Source organism: Eleutherodactylus coqui, chromosome 2, assembly GCF_035609145.1.
Source record: "Eleutherodactylus coqui strain aEleCoq1 chromosome 2, aEleCoq1.hap1, whole genome shotgun sequence".
In the NCBI taxonomy this organism is placed as follows: Eukaryota; Metazoa; Chordata; class Amphibia; order Anura; family Eleutherodactylidae; genus Eleutherodactylus; species Eleutherodactylus coqui.
In genome coordinates this window covers 175,548,382-175,570,741 of record NC_089838.1, presented here as the reverse complement: position 1 = coordinate 175,570,741, position 22,360 = coordinate 175,548,382, and the positions used below count along the sequence as shown (strand labels likewise).

The window sequence follows — 22,360 nt, the reverse complement described above, 5'->3', positions numbered from 1 at the left end:
CTTTCTAGCCCTGCCCCTCTCTCTGCGCTTTGGAGATATCCCTTGGGGATTCCCTGTAGCCCTGCTCTATCTCTCCCTGCTATGGGGATATCCCTCTGAGATCCACATAGCCCCACTTTCTCTCTCCCTGCTATGGGGAAATCCTGAAGCCCCACGAGGCTTCATCTCTCTCTCCTCCCAGAGCAGCTGTGCTTTTTTAAGCAACACATTGCTCCAGGGAATGTGCGATTTTCACATGTATTAGGGCGCTTGCACACGAGCGGAATTTCCGCCCCTGGAAGCTGCCATAGGATTGCGTTAACAAACGCAATCCTATGCAGACGTCCGCAGAGCCCCGCACAGAAACGTCACTCACCGGCCGCCGGCCCCGCTCTGCGCATGAGCCGGCACATGAAAGAGTCGGGGCCGCGGGAGAGGTGAGTGCCTGCACTGCTCTCTGCAGACGCTCGGGTCGGGTCCCGCTGCGAGAATTCTCGCAGCTGGATCCGACCCGGCCGTCTGCAGGCGGCCTTAAGGTCAGGTTTTCTGCACAGGAAAAATTGCCCCTTCACGCGATTTTTACTTTAGTCTCAAGTTTTTGATGCGCCTATTCTGTGCTAAAACCAAGACCATATGAAAGAGTCCTTATATGTACTTAATTGCTATATTTATTTTGTAAATACAAACACTGTTCCAGGTATATTATATTCTCTTCACTTCTAAAAATGAAAAATGTAGTTTTATAGATTAATCTATTGCAATTGTTATAAGCCAGTATGTTACCAAAAAATATAACACATAATATCATTATATCGTTAATCAAATTACCTGCAGTTTTTTCTTCACTATAAAACTCAAAGGCTATCCTCCCAATGGGGCCAGCATCAGCTGGTGTGCGCTCATGTTGTGGAAGTGGAGCACTACTGAATGTGTCTAGCATCACTGTAGTCTGATCTACAGAACCAGATATCAAAACATTGTCAATTGCCCAATCATTTTGGTCTAAACCATCATGCTTAGGCTGCCACCATCGGAATCGAGTGCCAACCATCTTAGCACTGGTAGGTAGGAGGATATTTACAAAGCTGCAAGTAAAAAAAACATTATTATTAAATAAGTTTACAGTTGTGTCATTTTTTAATTTATTTTTTAGAAGCTATAGTATTTAAACGGTCACTGAGTTATCAACAAATGTCATATGAATCAAAAGTACATATGAATACAAGACATTTTGTAATATCTTTATTAAAAAAGAATTGCTTCTTTCACCAATTATAATTATAATTATTAGGCTTATTTCCTCCTCACTCACTCTCCTAAACTGAACAACTCTGAACTCACTGCTAAACCTATCTTGGGAAACCAGATGTACTAACAGCTCATTTAGAGTTTAAATTCTATGTCTATAAAAAGGGCAGAAGGGATCAGGAGTCAAACAAAAAAGAAGCACTAATAGTAAGTGTTTTACTGTCTCACAGCTTCTAGATTCACATAAACACTGTTCAGTACTGCTGTATAATGCTTCTCATGTTGCTGCTGTTTCTCTGCATTTGAGAGATAGTAATAGTACAGCAAGATCTCCCCAATTTATTTGTGCAGTGTACGAGAAAACTGCATAAAACTGTATAAAGCTTCAAGGCATTTAACCCCTTAAGCACCAAGTGTGGTAAATATACAGCGCTTGGTCCTGGGCCTTAATCCCCGCCGATAGCAAAAATATAGCATGGGATTAAAGCCGCTGCTCCTGCAATCAAACAGGAGCAGGTCGGGTTCTCAGCTGTTAGTCACAGCTGAGAACCCGGAGGAGAAGGGAGAAGAGGTTTTTAACTGCTTCTGCCTTTTCCTTTCCCGGGTACATAGCGCTCAATAAGTGCTATGTGCTAAAAAGTGAAAGAAGTCTGTGGGAAAATGCCAGAATAAACGCCACAAATTGAACATACTATGTTTTAAAAAGCAACACAAAATGCAGCAGAATGGATGGAAAATGGCAAAAAAAATGTTTGCAGTGCATTTCAGAACTTCAACCAAAGCTTTTTTTTTCACTATTGGTTTCACACAGTACTTTTTTTGGAAAAAAATAACAAATTAATTTGTATTTTTCTGGGAATTATAACAGTGCATTTTTAATGGTGATTTTTCTCACATGCAATGCTTTTTTTTCAGGTCAGTCGCATTTTCTGCATTTACAGCAGGCTTCTCTATGGGTAAAATTATACCATTAAAAAGACGCATGTAAAAAATGTGTGAATAAGAAAAAGTCATTCCAGAAACACCTCTAAAAAAAGCATGCGCCAGTTAAAATATCACAAATTTTTGCATTTTTAAAAATAAAATTATTGTAAAAAATAACATGCAACAAAAAATGCTATAAACGTTTAACCCAGTTTCAGATGAGCGTATTATCATATGTCCATAGTACAGATTCGTATTATGGACATGTTACAGATTACAACACAACCATATGTCATGAGTATTTCATAACTAATCGATCTGTAATTTGCCTCTGTATATTTTATTTTCTACTGGGCAAATACTGATCCATATTTACATAATAGAAAAGAATAGCAATACAGAGGCAAATATGGAAAAAAATAGGTCATGCTGCATTTTAAAAAAACAGCCGTGAAAAATACAGTCATGTGAATAAATTTAAATTAGCTCCATATTACGGTCCACAAAACAGACAAAATACAGGGCTAAAATACACTTGTTTTAAAGCAGCCTTAGGGCAGTGTCACATGGGCGTATGTGTGTACATATTTACGCACACAAAATTTGTGTGCGTAGTACACAGAAAATATGACCCACAATTTTAATCTGTTCATTCAGATGCATGTATTTTTCCTACACATTTCGATCTCGCCAAAAAAATTTTTTTTTCTTTCTTGTGCATTTGCACATGAAAGGTCCCCATACAAGTCAGTGGGGATACCAAATGCTCAAAAAATGCTAGAACATGTGTGAAACACTGCGTAATTACATGAAAAAGAACACCTCTGGAACTTATTACACTAATTAGCCATTTCAATCAGGGTACTATTGTACTTTGTCACCACAGGAAGCCTTAGCTGCAGTAGACACCCCTTGTGACGCCCCTAACTTCTCTACTCTGACAGCAGAGTGGGGGAGCCCATGGTCGGAGATACTGCGGCTCCCATGGTGAGACAGAGAGCGAGGGCAGCGGCGCGGCTAAACAGAAACAGATCGTGCAGCGGTGATATGAGGTAGTTCGTGGGCTGAGCGGCAGACTGGGACTCCAAGCAACACTGGTGACTGGCAGCCGCTCACTGTCCCTGTCCGCCTCGCAGTGCTGCCACTGTGTCGGGGGATACAGTGTGCTGCGCATCGCTCCCCTATGCATTACTGCTGCATCTTGTGTCCCAATCGGCATCTAGGGGCATGACAGGGGAGTTCACTCCTGCTAACACCTGTCACATGCCTAGCTTCTGGTGGTGACAAGATACGACAGTACCTTCAATCAGTGCATATTTTTTTGCAACACAAATGCTCATACCTTGTGCAGGGAAAAACTACTGTGAAATATGCCACTGTGCACACAAAAAATCATTGTTCATTCTGCAAAAATGCTGTGCTCATACACGTGCTCTTACATTTACGCCTGTATAACACCAGCCTCATACATGCCTTTTTTTAATCGGCCTTATGGATTTTAGTTAATGAGTGATATATAAGGATTACAGGATCCTCTACATATAAAGAATCAACAAAGTCAAAACTCTCATGGCTAAACCCTCATTCAACAAAGCTTTTAACTGGGCTTAATAATCCTTAGTGGGATCGGATAGCTATTTAAATATATTTTCTTATCTTATACAGACCCGTATTAATGACTACCAAAACCCCTTCTTTATCAGCCAAATGGATAGTCAAGTCTATATTATGTTTTAGCTCTTAGATTTCAAGTTTCTTCCGCAGAGTAATGTTCGATCCATGAGAGTTCGATAGTGTCTGATACAACGTATGAATTTTTAATGCAATCAAGTCCGGTTCTACAAGTTCCTGAAATCTGTGAAGTATCAAAAGTCTTGACTGAAGTGAATAACAATCTTTATTTCTAGTGCAGAATGTAGAATTTAAATCCAGCACTTCTTGTATAGATTCTAGTTGCCTAAACTGTAATATATAAGACTGTTGCGAGAGAGCTCAGTATAGGCTTACTTATCATTCTCTGCCATTGGGAACTTTTTTTTAAAATCTTAGACAACTTCTTTAAATAACATTTGTAGTGTTTTCACCAGACACTTGGATGCAATAGGTATTCCAGACACTGGGTACTGCAAGTAATATGAAATGTCTACTGTCCCACAATTAAATATAAAAGAGTACTTATATGCACCCTTCAGATGTCTCGAAGATGTAGTGATGCAGATGGATGTGGCCACTCTCAGGTTCCACAGAATAAACTGACAGACCATATATCACTGCTGTTCACACTCTCCACTGAGCTGGCTGATATACCGTAATTTTCTGCATAGATTTCACCTGTTACTTGTCAGTAGACACCGGCTGTTTCATGACAGTCTGTGTCTGCTGCCCTATTGACAGAATACAGCTTGTGAATAATTTTAAATGCCACGAAACCCTCAAAATTGATCTAATTGAAGTTGCTCTAAATGGGGGAAGGTTAATCCTATAATAAAAATGTGTTAGTCGATTTTTTTATGCTATTCCCCTAATACATTTTTAAAGAATTATGAAAGTAGTAACAGATTGAGTGTTGTTTTACAATGTAACAGTAGGGGGAGCTGTGATATAATATTACGTAAATAAGCTCATCTCCACAAGCCAAACCTCGCACTGCCAGGGGGTGATATAAGATTTATGGTTGAATTTGCCGTTTGTTGTGGTTTTTAAAGTTTGCATTATTGTTCTTCATAATAGGATTTACAATTCTTCAGGCTTACTAACTATGTTTAATATTAACAATATTACCAGTCAGTCTGAATACAGTTATTTGCTAGAATATAAAATATAAGGTAGAGGCCAGATGTGGCAGCTTTTACTGCCTGAATCAGCTGCACAGTTTAAAATCCACTCTGGAAATGTGGAACTGTTCTGCAATACGATGGGTATACTTTGAAAATTTGAAATCTGGATACTAGGACAGTGACCTAAAGATGTAGTACAATGTAGGAAAAGCAGAAATGGGTCCCAGATTTTGCATACATACCCTGGTTTGCTGTATTGATCATAAAAGATCTCCATTAATAGGTTCCAGGTGATGCCTCCATTTACAGAATACTCCAGCAACACACCTTGATTACGGTTGTGAGGCGTTATCAGACAGCCATACATGAAATAAAACTGAATGAATTCAGCGCTAGTGAGATTCAGATCCACAGTGACTAAGAGGCGACTGCAACTCTGTGAAAAAAACATGTTCATTACACACACCATTGGTGAGATATAGGTGGACCACTTGTACAAGAAGTTACCTAGATTGAGAACAATGATTTGTGTTATCGCATGTCTATAGCATTTCAAACTTTTTTGAAAGAAATGTCCTTTTCTTTGTTGGACCAAAGTATTATAGAAATATTCCAATGTTTAACTAGAGCTATTGTAGTAAGATCTCCAACAAAGACGAACAATACAGATGTAGCAATCCTTAAAGGGGTATTCCAATTCTTTTGCTATTGATGACCTATCCTCAATTTAGGTCTTCCATGGTTGATCAGCAGGGGTCTACCATTTGGGATACCGCTGATTGCCCAGCCCAGTCAATGCAGTGGAGTCAGACATCATCAACAGTGGTCAGGGCTAGAAGGGTAATAATTGGCTTCAATCCCTTTGAAATCAGTGTGAGCGATGCCTCCTATTACACTTCCATCTTTCACTGCAATGAGGAGCCGGAAGTGTAATAGGAGTCATTGCTCCAATTGAGTTCAATGAGAGTAAAGCTGACTATTACACTTTTGGGCCCAATGACCAGTGACCATGTTCGGTCTACTGCACTGAGGGCTTCTGCACACTGGCGATCTTAATACCGCTGCGTTTTTTAAATGCGAATGTCAATAGGACTTTCTAATGTTAAAAACGCATTGTACAAAAAATGCAAAGCACAAACTTGCGATTTTTGTGCGGTGCGTTTTTAAGATTAGAAAGTCCTATTTACATTTGTGTTTTAAAAAAGCCGGGAAATCACAATCCCCAGTGTGCAGGAGCTCTGACAGCAGGCCAGACAATAAGCTGATTGGCAGGGATAGGTCAACAATAGTAAAGGTCCCGGAATACCCTGTTATAATGGCGGGTGCATCATGATAATTCGACTTACAGCATTATAGTACATTGCAGTTATAGTACATGTTGAATATCAAGTTAATGTTTGCTACATTTGTACATGGGATAAACTAAATTTGACAAAATTCACACTCACCCCACTGAAGTGAAGAGCCATTCCTGATGCCACTGCACCACAGACACTACTGAGTTTGCCGCCACTTACTGTTAGCCAGTTCTGGCTTGCTGGAGCTCGATTAAATGTGTCTTTCATTTGAGATGGTAAAGACACCTGTGGCTCATCACAGTAAATCCCACCCCAGTAGTCATCACACCTGTAAAGCAAAAGCAACACTAAGTCTATAGTATGCATATGGTGTATCTTAATATTTCACAAACAGAATTGTATACACATTATTGAAAGCCAAAACATTCAGAAAAACATTTACGGGAAAGAAATGTGTCGCTACAATATTGCATAGTGGTACTGCAGATGAGTGCAGCTAGAAGACAAAAGAAAGTGTATCCTACTACAGAAATATTGATGTTTTTTTTTTCTTTTAAACCATGCATAATACTTAACACAACTACAGTATCTTGTTGAATACATATTCTTAGTGTTAAGATAGGCAAAGTAATCCATTTCAAGTATCCCTTTACCAACCTTGTGTTTAAGATATTTAAGATACTCTCTCATGAAGAGTTCTGTCATTTTTCATCTAATGCCTAGGTCTTAGAAAAGGGGACAATTGGGTAACTTGTGACAATGGCCATGTGATACTTACACACAGTTGCCTTGCACACAGCGTCCATGCCCACTGCACATATCTAAACAACCATCTCCAATGTAGATGTTATCAATAGCCCAAGTTTGCTGCTTATCAAAAGGTGATGGTTGATTCCAACGAAACCTTGTAGCCTGAGATCTGGAAAAAACAGAAAACATTCACCTTTATCAAGTATACACACAACCTTTTTATGTGGTACGGGGTTTAGATTCTGACCCACCCTATACTACTATAGACACAAGCCCCAAGACATATGTTTTGCACCCACACACCCCTTACAGAAAGTGAACTAAAAAATATTATATATGTATATGTATATTATTTTGTGTAGTTTTTACACAGCTCTCATTCAGTTCAAGTTAACTAAAGGCCCATTTACACTGGATGATGATCGCTAAAGATTAGCTATTCGCAGATCATTTTAGCGATAATCGGCGCATGTAAATGGACGCGGGGCACCGGCATTTCCGGCACTTTTAGGTGATCGTTAAAATCAAGCTCACCCAAAAATCATCACTCACTTTTATCAGTCGTTCCCCAGAGGGGAGTGCTGATAGCATTGTTTCCCTGTGGAGAACAAAAGATCTGAGCGCACATAACAGCCTCGGGCTATTAACTGCATTCAGTGAAGGCTTCATTTGCATACATAATTGGTATTTAAGTAGCTCAGTAGCTACTTAAATACCAATTATTTTTTATGCAAAATAATCGCTCAAAGCTGTTGCTCAAACTGTCGTTTGAGCGATGTTTGAGCGATTATCTGCTCGTGTAAATGGGTCTTAACAGTCAGATTATATTTGTCCATTGTAAATGACTGATAGGCACAGAAACTATTTGAGACAGAGACCAAAAGGGTCCTGTCTTAAGACCCATTTACACGAGGCGATGATCGCTTAAAAAAAACAAAAACGCTAAAAGGCGATCGTTTTAGCGATAATCGTTGCGTCTAAACGCGCGTCCATCGTGCACTTTTCATGCACTGCTAGCTGATCGTTAAATTCAGTCCAACCAAAAAATCGTTGTTCAGCCTTATCAGCAGTTCTCCACGGTGGAGTGCTGATAGCATTGTTTCCCCCTGGAGAACAAAGGATCTGAATGTAGATAAGAGCCCTCAGACTACTAACTGCATTCAGCTAAGGCTTCATTTGCACACTTAATTCCTCTTAAGTAGCTGAGTAGCTACTTAAAAGTTTATGCAAAATGATCGCTCAAAGCTGTCACTCAAACTGCCATCTGAGCGATCTTTGAGCGATCGGCCCATGTAAACCAGCCTTTAGATATTCTCACTAATGGTTCCGTCCTGATTTCAGTTCCCATGTAGTTTTCTGCATGGAGGATGGAACCAGAGTTAGATCCAAACAGTGCAATGTGAAAGCAGGCTAATCTATGTATGAGTTTATTGTATTAGTTTACATGTACTGAGCACCAGCTTGAACATTAAGCCTTAGGTTAATGTAAATATTATTGTGACTCCTTTGGGAGAGAATCCAAATTAACAGTTGAAAGGAACAAATGAGGAGCCTGTACCACAGTGAAAAATGCTCCTGTCATTACATGAGAAATTCACACCCTCATTAGAACATGCATATTTATACAGGTATTTGGCTCAGAAGATCAAATGAGTCAGTTTCCAACTAAGAGCACAAAGAAGACATTTACCAGGCTATAAGGAATGAATAGCTACAACACATTTCAAAAGGTAAAATCACTAATAAATAAATGTTCCAATTAAATTTATGTTATTGAAAAGCTTTCTAACAAACTCAATGAACAAAATTAACCAAGAGAATTCAAGTCAAGTAGAAAGGTAGAATAAGGCCGAATGCACATGGCCGGTGACCCCTGCATACCTTCCGGATTTCTTCTTATCTGTATGCGGATGTGCCGGCCGGCGCACATGCGCAGTACAGAATATACCAAGCCATCGCTAGGAGATGACACGGATTCCATTGACTTCAATGGAAGCCATCCGCATTGTAATGGAACATGCTGCGTCTTTCCCTCCATGAGCGGAAAATCGCAATTGATTTCCACTTGTGGACATGGAAAAGCGATTTTCTATAGCATGTCTATGGGCATTATTGGCTGTGGAATCCAGATGCGGATGCCTGCTCCGGATTCCGCAATGCAAATACGCCTGTGTGCAGGCGGCCTAAAGAAGACTATATTTTAACAGCATATTATAAACAATAAATTGAATGTTTCTGTTCACTAAACTAATGTATTATTTTTTCTGTACCTGGTATATTCAGGGAGAGCCACTGTAAACCTGGTCCATTTATTGAACGTGTCAGAAACTAATACTCTTTGCAGTTGATACTTATTACATTCCGCATTGGTTGGAAGACAGTCTTTAAGTACAGGATTCCATGTGAGTCCCAGATCCACTGAATATTCCATTTCAATGGCTATGAATAAAAATGCAAATTATTACTTCTTTAACTGAGTATGTCATCCAGCTACAATTAACACCTACCTGTAATGACAGTGATAAAAAACACTGTTCACTATGTTTCCGTAGTAGGTAGGGTGATAATGAAAAACAGAAGCTAGAGTTATGCATCCATCATTTATAGCCAAGTCAGGTAGTTAAGTTGTGGCAGCATCAGCAGTATGCTTGTCTTACCAATGAGGTTGACTGAGATCATTGGGGGAAGCACAATGGTCTCCTTAAATGGCCAATTATATTATATAATTAAAATGGCAACCGTGTAGTACATTGGGGGACAACAACACACTGTCTGCTGATACAAAACATAAGCCAGTTTAGATTGAATAAAATGGGTATACAAAGTAGAAATTAGGCCTCCGTGTGTGCAGAAAACCTATTGGTGGGTATGTATAGATGGACTGGTGTGGCTTCAGAAATTAAGTATGAAGCCCATGTCAAAGCTGCAAAAATCTATAAGAACCAGATCTGGGAATCTGAGTCAGGGATTGAACCTGGGACATGCTGCACTTCAGTCAGCAGCTCTCTTCGCTGAGCCATCCAGCCTTGGACAGCTCCCTTGTGGACCTTAGCCTGGTTTCTGTATCCATGACCCATTTCTCTTTTTTGGCTTTGCCCTGCTCTTGATTAGGCAACTATCCAGTGTGTGATTATTTTGCTCCACAGCCTTAGTCAAGCTCTACTCTTGTCTGCTCCTCTGCAAACCAAACTGAGACCTTCTGATACCGACCTCTGGCTTTTCTCCTGACAATACTACCCGCCTCCTCCTTTGTACTGTGACTTGAGACCATCGGATACCGACGTCTGGCTTTCCTACTGACTAGCTATCCACTTCCTCCATTGTACAGCAAACTGAGACCTACTGTTGCACACCCCTGACTTTTCCTTGACTACTCTTTAGACCTGCAGCTACCACACCTGCAGCTCCAACCCAGTGCCTGCTACAATCTAATGCGTTTGTTGCAATTGTTCAAAACAGACAAATACCCCATTTATGTATAAGTGTTCTGTAAAGGGGAGTCCACAACCAACACAAATTTGTGTGTCTGGGAGATTTAACAGTTGTGGAAAGATCTATTTCCCCAAAGTGGATTCTTGAGAGGGGCTCCTTTATACCCAATTATCTGTTTCCCCCATTGCCAGACCTGGGTGGCCATTCTATGTATAGGTAATAGTTATCTAGCATATGAATCTGGGTGTTCCAGCACAGACAAAAGGGATAATTCGGATAAGAAGTAAATCAGAAGGCGTTCAGAATTTGGCAGGGGTCTTCAGAAAGCTAGAATTGTATGTATCATAGTGGATGTGCTACACAATAAAGTTTAACCAGCATATAAAAAAAAAAAAAAATAGTGCCCGCGCTCTATGCCTAGCCACAGAGATAAGAATTAAAGCTCACAAGAGGCCTCAAGTACGTGTGCAATTTCTTTATTAGCTACGCATTTCGGCAAATATATTATGCCTTTCTCAAGCTATATTTTTTTTATAGTTCACTGAGCTCCTGTCCCCTCTCCGCCCCTCGCCATTGTTTGCAATGGGAAGGGTGGGATGGCGGTGGAGTTAAGTTCCACCCCTCCCCCTCCCATTGCAAAAAGTGGTGAGGGGCAGAGGGGGCGGGAGCTCAGTACACTGCTCCTGTCCTGTCCTGTCCTGCCTCCTCCCCCTGCAGAGAGGGACAGCTTATATCGTCCGGGGCGTGAAAACCCAGCCAAAATATGGACATCTAAATATGCCCTTAAAATGAAAATAGTTTTAAATGTTGCCTTAATGTCATGACAAAGTCACAAAAATAGCCACTAGTTAACATTGCCCTGTTGAACTGTGAAATCCTATTAAATTTGCAACATTCATCACATTGAACAAAAAATGACACACAGCAATAAGCTGTAAACATTGTAAGAAAAAAAAAACATAGCTTAACCCACTCACCAGAGGAGACTGCAGACACGGTCAGTAAGGGGAAAGGGGCTAAAGAGCAGGGGACAACACAGAAATACCCCACCAACTCACCAAAGCACCCAGGGGGAATGGGGGAAGTTGTGGTTGCCAGGCAGGGGCACAGCACCGCCAGGAAGAATCACACAGGGGGTATTGAGGCTGCCCTCACTCAGACGCCGGAGGGCTTAATACCCACGATGAACACAAAGAAAGGAGGGCCCCAGGAGGCGAGCAGACAAGGGCACCAGGTCACAGCAAAGACAAGTGCACACGGTCAAGAGACAGTCCCTACCCAACCCAGAATGGAAAATGCAGATAACACCATAGAAGTGCAGGAGAGTTCCATGTCCCCCCACACCCGATTCCACTGTTCGGAAGGGGTTAATACAGGAGCCTACAGCAACGCATTCGGCCCTAACCCCCCACAACTACCTACAAGAGGGGCCCCAGATGACCCAATATCGCCACCCTCTGATGATTCTCAAACGCTACAAGCCTTATGGGTCATGATCCGCGCATTACCTACCAAGACAGACCTAGAGATACAACTGCGGCGTATTGAAGAGAAACACGATAAAGCTATCGCCACAGTCAGTCACTCAGTGCAGGCCCTCACAGAATGGGTTACAGCCCTAGAAGAAAACCCTGAGGTCTCGTCTACAGACTTCCAACAGCTCTCTACTATAATAGAAAAGCAGCAGAAACAGATTAGAGACCTGACCTTTCATCTTGATGACATCGAGAACAGAGGTCGCCGTAACAACCTAAAACTAAGAGGCCTCCCAGAAGACATACCCCCGGATGCGCTACATGAATGTGTAACCGCCATCTTCAACAAACTGCTGCAGCGTCCCGAGGACAGAGCAATAGAACTGGACAGGGTTCACAGAACGCTGGGAGGTAGAACACGTAACGCTAACCTGCCTAGGGACGTAATCTGCCGGGTGCACTTCTATAGGCAAAAAGAGGAGATCCAACGTCTAGCCTGGGAAAGAGGTCCAGTCAAATTCCACGGAGCGGAGATTACAATACTGCCTGATGTCTCCAGACTGACCCTCAACAGCCGAAGAATGATCCGTCCCCTGCTCAAGGCAGCACGCAGAGCAGATGCTACATATAAATGGGGTCACCCCTTTCATCTATTCCTCCGAAAGCGGGGACGCATCTTTATAGTCAGATCCCCAGCAGACCTGGAAGGTGCATTTGAGTTCCTGCAGGCCCCGGCAGTCCCGATACCGGACTGGACAGAACCCTGGGACCCTGCCCCGTCACAACTCTGAGTCAAAGATCCCCAGCGAGGAAGACACCAATGACACAAGCATGGAAACAACCTTGCGTAACCTGAACATCGAACCAGAGATCTGACAACCACGTTCTTGTTAGTTTTCAAAGTTAAAATTCTTTCAGAAAGTGCCCTTAGATTGAAGCAGTCTCACGGCTGGCGGACTATACGGTATTAAATTCACTCACAGTTTCTCGGACAACTAGCGTTTTCATCTGTAGCGGCTAGGAGCTCCTAGGCAAGATTGCAAAGGAAAGAAACAACCACAAGAAGAAACTATTAAGGACTGACTCTCTGATATATCAAGTTGAAAGACTTTGAAGCCCGAGGGCGGCCTTGCGGACTCGGTGGTCCTCCACGTTTCCCCCAGTAGGGTATCAGGGGCCCTGTTTTGCCCTTAAGTGTTGGGTTGACTGGCTCCCTGATTGAATTACAGTTGCTAACCACTAGGCGGGTTAGAGGTTAATTTCTTTGTTGTCTTGTTTTCCCTAGTGTGTCTTGTGTTCCCCAACTATCCCCCCTTCCTCGATCCCTATCTTGACTATCCCCCTTATATTCAATATTCTTATCCCCCCCTTCCTTAGACAACCCTAAGGTACTCGGGCAACCATGTCAACAGATGTTAATAACTTGTTAATAGTGTCTCTTAACGCACAAGGTCTAAACGTTCCAGAGAAACAGTCCTCCATCCTCCATCTACTGTGGAAGAAGAGAGCACAAGTGGCCTTTATCCTGGAAACCCATTTCCGCACGAACGCCTGCCCAAGATTCGCGGATGCTAGATTCCCAAATGCGTACCACAGTACGAATGCTGAGTCCAAGTCCAAGGGGGTCTCAATCCTTCTGTCCAACTCCATACCATGGGAACACGAGGAGACGCGGTACGATCCGGGAGGCAGATACCTGTTCCTTAAAGGTAAACTCGCCAGCACAACAGTAACATTTGCCGCAATTTATTCCCCCAACTCCGACCAGGTGTCTTTTCTCGAAAGGACCCTGGAGGACCTGGACGAATTCAAAGAGGGCACCCTGGTGCTAGGTGGAGACTTCAATGTCCCCCTAGACCCACGGATAGATACATCGAAAGGGTCAGACAGTATCTCTACACCTATACATCGCAGGATCAAAAGAACACTCCATAAACACCAACTTGTAGATGCCTGGAGAGTATTGCACCCCGACACGAAAGACTTCACATTCTTCTCCCACCCGCATAACACATATTCCAGAATTGATTATTTCCTCCTCCAGCATTCCACACTAGCGTCCCTAGTATCGGCTACAATAGACAATATTACCATTTCGGACCACGCCATTATCACGATAACACTGAAATTACCCTCTCTACACAACAGAACATGGCAATGGCGGCTCAATGAATCGCTCCTCCACGACCCAGAAATCTCAGAAGAGATCCACAAAACAATAAAAGAATATTTTACCCATAACACCACTCCGGATGTGGACCCACTAACGATATGGGAGGCCCACAAATGCGTGATACGGGGACTCTGCGTTAGCATAGGCTCCCGAATTAAGAAAGAACGATCCGCACACCTCAAGAAGCTCCTGGACCAGATCCAGGTGCTAGAGTCCTCCCATAAATCTACCCACGACAGCACTAGGGGGGCAGAGTTAACCCAACTTAGGGAAAAGGTTCGCTCTTGCTGCCTGGGTCGGGCCAAAGTAAGCCTAATGAAATGTAAGCGCCACTATTATGAATTTGGAGACAAGCCCAGCCGCGCACTAGCACGAGCTCTGCATACCGCAAGAGCTCGAACATATGTCCCACATATCACCGCACCTAATGGCCGCATGAAGGTCTTACCTCAACAAATATCCGAAGCGTTCCGGGAATATTACCACTCCCTGTACAACTTATCTCCACCACAATCCGGTCAGGCTAGAGAGCAAAAGAGAGCCGTAATCAGGCAATACCTGCAACAGACAAATCTATGCAAATTCCCTCAGGAGGCAATAGACAAGATGGAGGCGCCCATCTCCCCAACGGAACTGGCAGAAGCGCTCGTAGATTCTAAGCCGGGGAAAGCCCCAGGTCCAGACGGGCTTACTCTAACATATTATAGGAAATACAAGGAAACTCTATCCCCCCACTTCATCCAAGCCCTTAACTCAATAATCACCGGGAACAAAATACCTAGAGACACGCTGACAGCACATATTTCGGTCATCCCTAAGGAGGGTAAGGACCCCTCTCAGTGCCAAAGCTACCGCCCAATCTCCTTGTTAAACGCGAACCTGAAATTGTTTGCCAAAATCCTTGCAAACAGGATCTCCCCCTACCTACAAAATATAATTCATAAGGACCAGGTCGGATTTGTCCCAATGAGAGAGGCGAGGGACAACACAACTAAAGCCATCAACTTAATACACATAGCGCGTAAACTCCCTCTGCCGGTATGCCTACTGTCCACAGACGCGGACAAGGCTTTTGACAGAGTGGAGTGGGATTTCCTGTTTGCAACGATGACACACATGGGAATAGGACCTAACATGTTACAGTGGGTCACAAGCCTATACTCCCACCCAACAGCAGCAGTACGAGTAAATGGCCAGCTCTCAACATCATTCCCCATCTCGAACGGGACGAGACAGGGCTGCCCCCTATCACCTTTGATATTCATCTTGTGTTTAGAGCCATTACTGACAAAAATCCGCGCTAACCCAAACATTCATGGGATCACCGCGGGAGACACAGAACACAAGATAGCTGCCTATGCAGATGATCTATTATTCTTCATTTCAGACCCACGAGTAACACTGCCAAACTTAATGACCGAGATCAAACAATATTCCACACTGTCTAATTTTAAAATCAACTACCATAAATCAGCAGCGCTCAATGTCTCGCTCACACAACCCCAAATAGAGGAGCTCAAGGATTTCTTTTCATTCACTTGGGCAAGGGACCATATCCAATATTTGGGGACTAACTTAACACCGAACAATGAGGACCTATACACGGCCAATTTCCCAGCGCTTCTAAGCCGGATCAGAAAGGATTTTAATTCATGGACCAAAGGTACATTCTCCTGGTTCGGCAGAGGGGCAATCGTTAAAATGAACGTTCTCCCCAGAGTACTATATCTATTACAAGCCCTTCCCATACATGTCCCAAAGGGATTTTTCCAACATCTACTCTCACTTATCTCCACATTCATCTGGGCAGGAAGGGCATCCCGGATTGCACGTAGCACGCTGGCCAGACCAAAAAAGGAGGGCGGGCTGGGGCTGTCGGACTTTGCAGGATACCATCAAGCGGCCCACCTTGTGCAAATAATAGATTGGGCCCGACACTCCGCACTTAAGCAGTGGATAGCTATCGAGCAAGCCGTTTCTCCAGTGCCGCTGGTGGCTCTCCCGTGGTCTAGCGGTCCTAACCCGGGAGGCGTTGAAACACCACCCCACTATCGGACCAACGTTAACAGTAGCCTCCAAAGTATTAGAGAGGGCAGACATATCCCCCAGCCCAACCCCACTGTTCCCGATCTTGGGTAACACGAATTTCCAGTTGGGAGGGGAGAAGGGAGTATTTCATACATGGCTCACAGAGGGTAGATATAGAGCTGAACATTTCATACAGAATGACCTGTGGCTCTCGGTGTACACGTTGAGGGGACCTACTGTTCCAGCCCCGCTCCCATTATGGCAGACACTACAGCTAAGACATTTCCTACAGTCATTACCCCAACCTAAAGCATTCTCTCGACCAAAAACAAAATTCGAATCCATATGTACCGAAGAGGGTCCCGCTAGACACACCTTATCCAGAATATACAATATTCTCACCTCACAACCGGAAGCCGCTCCCCCAAAATACATGGAGAAGTGGGAAGAGGAACTGGGAATCAATTTTACCACGGAAGATAGAGACAAGATCTTTACAATCACACACTCCTCATCCATATCTAGTAGAATACAAGAATCGGGATATAAGATCCTCTCCAGGTGGTACAGGGTGCCCTCCCAACTACACAGGTTATTCCCATCAGTCTCCTCCACGTGCTGGAGATGTGGAGAGGGACATGGAACCATGTTACACGTCTTTTGGGACTGTCCGGTGCTGGCGGGCTTCTGGACAGAAGTATGGCGGATCTCATCCAAATTTACTCACTTCCCCCTGCCAAAATCTCCAGCTCTCTTCCTCCTACACCACACTGAAATACCGCTGGCTACATACAAAAAATCGGTGGTCTGTTCCTGGTGGCGGCGGCGAGGTCTTGCATTGCCAGGCGCTGGAGGCAGACAGAACCACCATCACTGGCATTATGGCTAAATACAGTTAACTGGATTAAGGAGATGGAGGACCTTTCTGCGTCACTTAAGGGCACACAAGAAAGTTTCCGCAGAACATGGTACCACTGGATAGTTTTCCAGGATTCAGAAGAATATCGCCTGTTACTTAACTAGCTAACCCACTCTCTCTTACCCAACTGCGCTTTCCTGTCTCCCTGAATCAGAAACATACCCACCTATAACTACTGTTGTATAGCCCTCATGTGTCCTGTTTGTTCTGATAGTTGTTATTGAATATATCATACAGTGAATATAGGTTCAAAGCCCCACACGGTGCACAATGGAAAGGACCACAGACGGAGCCGCGAAGTGGGGCAAGTTCTGATTTATTATAAGGCACCTTAGTGACATGTTTTCATGTTTACATATTTTTATGAGTATTAGAAAAGTTCTCTAATTTACCAGTTATCTAATATCAAGGTTAACTGGAAACGCGAGTAAGACTGAACTTGAAAGTTGTAATTCAGTTGTTATGGAACTAATATCTGCAAAAATAAAGAATTAAAAAAAAAAAACAAAACATAGCTTGTTGATATTAGAAGGAAAGTTATGGTGAAAACGGGTCTGCAATAAACAGGTCTGTTTGTAAAAAGTTTAAGGCTATTTTTTTCCTCATTTTCTGACGCTATTTTTAAGGTAGTTTGTTTAATTAATATTTACTCCAAAAACCAGCAGGAAGAACAAAATGGTTCTGAAGCAATTTTAGGTGGTGGGACAACACTCCTAACCAATTCACAAACAATAGTTGGACTATTATGATAGTCCCCAGGAAAGGGGGGTTAGGTAGATTGACATTACATAACATAGGTTGATACTGAAGAACTTGTGTAACTTTTCAGTATATCATGTTGTTTGAATTACAAAACCTGCATTATATAGTGGAATAATTATAGTTTAAGAAAATATAAAGTTTGGATATCTGATGAACAAGATGGAAAGTTTATGGTAGTTCTCTAAAAAAGGAAACCTTTAAAACAATATTATAAAAAGAGGTAGTACTTGCACACAGATATGGCTTGTATAGGGTGCCTGTCACACAGGTACGTGTAGTTCATCATGCAGGCATACAGCCTATTAGTTAGGCGAGCTGCCCACACTATCAGGCCGAAGTCAGATGAGCGGTTTTTTGTGCACGCCTATGTGCGGAAAAAAAAAGCGTGTCGATTAGAACCATTGGTTTCCTATGTAGTGTTCACATGTCAGTTTTTACAGGTGCAAAATCTTTGCGCCTGCAAAAGATAGGACATGCATGCCCCGGCAAGGTCCATGCTGTACGTAAAGAATCCCTCTGGGGAATCCTCTCATCACTGAACACTGTGACAGCACTGTCAAAGTGTTCAGTGATGAGGGGACTGCAGCAGGGATGAAAAAATCCCTTTCCACAGCTGTCACAGCTGTGGCAGAGGATCACAATTTTCTCTTATTGATTTCAATGGGGCCAGCACTGCTGCCACCCCATTGAAAGTAATGGGATGCAGGCAACACCCGCAGTGATTTTCAGAGAAGGGCTTGAAATATAAGCCCTTCCCTGAAAATATACCCAAGCTGCTTAAAAAAAACATATATACATCACCTCTCCAGTGCAGTCCAGCTCCAGCGCGTCTTCTCCCTGGCCCACCGGGACTCTTCTGAAGCATCTTCTCTTGGTCTGGGATTTAAAAATCCCTGCCTCCAGAAAGCGCTGGGTCTGATTGGCTGTGCGCTGTGTCCAATCGGAGGCAGCGCTCAGCAATTCATTGAATGGCAGCTGAGAGCTGCCTCTGATTGGGCGCAGTGCTCAGCCAATCACAGGCAGCACTCAGCCATTCATTGAATGTACAAAGTAAATAATAGTAGAATGCCATGATTTGGAAATCTCACATAACCATATTTTATTCACAATAGAGCATAGAATACATCAGACGTTGAAAGTGAGATATTTCTCCATTTCATTTTTTAAAAATTAACTAATTTAGAAATTGCTGGCAGCAACACATCTCAGAAAAGTTGAGACAGGGCCATGTCTATCATTGTGTAGCATCCCCTCTTTTTTACCACAATCTGTAAATTTCTGGGAAGTGAGGAGACCGGTTGCTTGACTTTTTGGAGAGGAATGTTGCCTTATTCTTGTCTGATGTAGGATTCTAGCTGCTTCACAGTCCTGAGTTGTCTTTGCCCTTTTCTTTGTTTCATAATGTACCAAATGTTTCCTATTGGTGAAAGGTCTGCACTGCAGGCGGCCGGTTCAGCACCCGGACTTCTCCTATGTGAAGCTATGCTGTTGTGATGGATGCAGTATGTGGCTTAGCATTATCTTGCTGAAATATGCAAGGCTTTCTCTGAAAGGGACGTTGTCTGGATGGGAGCACATGATGTTTTATAACCTCTACATACTGCCCAGTATTGATAGTGTCTTTCAAGATGTGTAAGCTGCCCATGCCATAGGCACTAATGTAATCCCATACCATCAGAGATGTAGGCTTTTAAACTGTGCGCTGATAACAAGCTGTATCGTCCCTGCTCCTCCTGAGTCCACAGGACACGGCGTCCTTGGTTTCCAAAAAGAATTTCGAATTTTGATTTATCTGACCACAGAACAGGTTTCCATTTTGCCTCAGTCCATTTTAACTGAGTTTTGATTTAGAGAAAACACCAGCGTTTCTGGATTGTGTTGATATATGGCTTCTTCTTTCTATGATACAGCTTTAACTTGCATTTGTGGATTGCACAGCGAACTGTGTTCACAGAGAATGATTTACGGGAGTATTCCTCAGCCCAGGTAGTGATTTATATTACAAAATTATGCCTATTTTTAATACAGCGACGCCTGAGAGCCCATAGATCTCAAGCATCCAATATTGACTGTCGGCCTTGTCCCTTGTACCCATGAATTTCTCCAGATTCTCTGATTATTATGATGATATTATGTACTGTATATGGTGGCATATTCAAAGTCTTCACAATTTTACAATGAGGAATGTTTTTTTTAATTGCTACTCAATTTCTTGATGCAGTTTTTCACAAATTGGTGAACCTCTGACCATCCTGAGGGACTCTTCCTCTCTAGCATGGTATTTTTATACAGTCATGTGACTAAGCAGAAAATTGACTCTGCAGCTATTTTTCATTAGTACCACTTTTCCAGCATTTCGTTAACCTTGTCTCAACTTTTTTGAGATGTGTAGCTGCTGTCAATTTCTAAATGAGTTCATATTTTTAAATGAAATACAATAAATGTGTTTTATTGTGAATAAAATATAGTTATATGAGATTTACAAATCATTGTATTCTTTTTTCCTAACATTTTTTTACATTTTATTTTTTTGGAATTGGGGTTGTACTTTTTTTTGCAGAAGCATGTCAGTCATCAGAAGGATGTCAGTTTTTTGTTACACTTCAATAGTAGAGATGAGCGAATATACTCGTTTCGAGTAATTACTCGATCGAGCACCGCGATTTTCGAGTACTTCCGTACTTGGGTGAAAAGATTCGGTGGGCGCCGGGGGGGGCGGGAGGAGGCGTGGCGGAGCGGGGGGTAGCAGCGGGGAACAGGGGGGAGCCCTCTCTCTCTCCCCCCCACTTCCCGCTGCAACCCCGCACTCACCAACGGCGCCCCCCGAATCTTTTCGCCCGAGTACGGAAGTACTCGAAAATCGCGGCACTCGGGCGACAAAGGGGCGTGGCCGAGTAAGTTCGCTCATCTCTATTCAATAGTATGGGGCAGCCTGCCTGGTCTAATAGTATGGGCCTTACTAATAGGCTGTAAGCCTGCTCGGTACACTGCACGTACCTGTGTGACTGGCACCCTACAGAATCCTTATCTGTGTGCATGTACAATATAAGCAGTCCGACCCCTCAAAATATGTGAGAGTGGTTGTTTAGTATTTTGCACCTGTGTTACCTTCCCCATTTAGCGTTATACCTTATGCATGCTGCGGTGAACTCGTTTTTGTACCTGCCCTTGTACTTCTGTATAAGTAAATATAACCACTTTTCAGGTATTATTGTATAGTTTTGATCCCTTTCCAGTGAATAATTTCTTAATTGGTAATAGCAAACATTGGCAATCTGTATGCATTTTTCTCAGATTACTGCAGAAATATGAACTTAGTATAGCATCTGTGATGGCTTATTCTTGGCTCCTTACCATAGCAAGAGTCTGTAACAGAGCAGGAAGCTGCAAATTCCAACTGCATGAAAGAGTCTTCATTTACCACAATGTCAGTTGTTACCACATAGCGAGTGCTGGCTTTCTCGATAAACACAAGTGCATCACCACTAGATCCACAAACTGACATTTTTGTGCCTCCAGGATGGAGTAGCCATTTCTTGTTGTCCAAATTGGAGAAATCATCTTCTAACACAGTGTTTCCAGATATATTCCCACCAATAAGAATCTAGAAGCATAAAAAAAACAAAAAACATATCTTGTAAACTTTCTTTTTTTCTTTTGAATGTTTTTTTTCTGGTGTCATAATTGTGCAGGTGCCTTGATGAGTTAATATGACTATGGGATACTCAAAATGGGTTACATTCAAGTCTTCTGAAAACCTGAATAACATCTATTTTTACATTTGGCATCAAATTATATTACTTGCAAGCAAAGAGATCATTGCTTGGAATAAAATTTCCCAATCTTGTCTTATAACAGCAATATTAAAGGGGTATTTCCATCTGAGATTTATAGATATGATATGGAAATCTGATGCAGCACAGATTAAAATTAGTCTGTTTTTCATGGACCAAAATCAGATATGCTCATTTGAATAAGCCCTAAGGGCTTATTTACACAGGTGAGCTTATGTTGCTCAAGTAAAAACCAGCGCAAAATACATTGGAGAGCAGATAGACACATATGCAGTCCCATGTTCACAGGTGCCCATCATTGCATGTTGCAATTCTCATCTGTGAAAACGAACTTAAAGGGGTTGTCCCGAGGCAGCAAGTGGGTCTGTACACTTCTGCATGGCCATAATAATGCACTTTGTAATGTACATTGTGCATTAATTATGAGCCATGCAGAAGTTATAAAAAGTTTTATACTTACCTGTTCCGTTGCTGGCGTCCTCGTCTCCATGGTGCCGACTAATTTTCGCCCTCCGATGGCCAAATTAGCCGCGCTTGCGCAGTCCGGGTCTTCTGCAGTCTTCTATGGGGCTCCGTGTAGCTCCGTGTAGCTCCGCCCCGTCACGTGCCGATTCCAGCCAATCAGGAGGCTGGAATCGGCAGTGGACCGCACAGAAGAGCTGCGGTCCACGGAGGAAGAGGCCATCTTCAGCGGTGAGTAGAGAAGTCACCGGAGCGCGGGGATTCAGGTAAGCGCTCCGGTGAGCTTTCTTTACCTCCCTGCATCGGGGTTGTCTCGCGCCGAACGGGGGGGGGGGTTGA

At 42.9% G+C, this 22,360-nt stretch overlaps 1 protein-coding gene across 1 annotated transcript in view; it reads right to left on the bottom strand.

Moving 5' to 3' along the window:
* RELN (reelin) overlaps positions 1-22,360 on the bottom strand; it is a 655,909-nt gene that overhangs the window by 66,382 nt on the left and 567,167 nt on the right. The window contains exons 45-50 of the mRNA XM_066591974.1: positions 21,120-21,369; positions 9,247-9,415; positions 7,005-7,145; positions 6,377-6,554; positions 5,171-5,364; positions 808-1,064 (exon numbers count right to left, since the gene is read on the bottom strand). Of these exons, the coding sequence (XP_066448071.1) occupies positions 808-1,064; positions 5,171-5,364; positions 6,377-6,554; positions 7,005-7,145; positions 9,247-9,415; positions 21,120-21,369 (1,189 nt within the window). The remainder of the gene's footprint in view (positions 1-807; positions 1,065-5,170; positions 5,365-6,376; positions 6,555-7,004; positions 7,146-9,246; positions 9,416-21,119; positions 21,370-22,360) is intronic.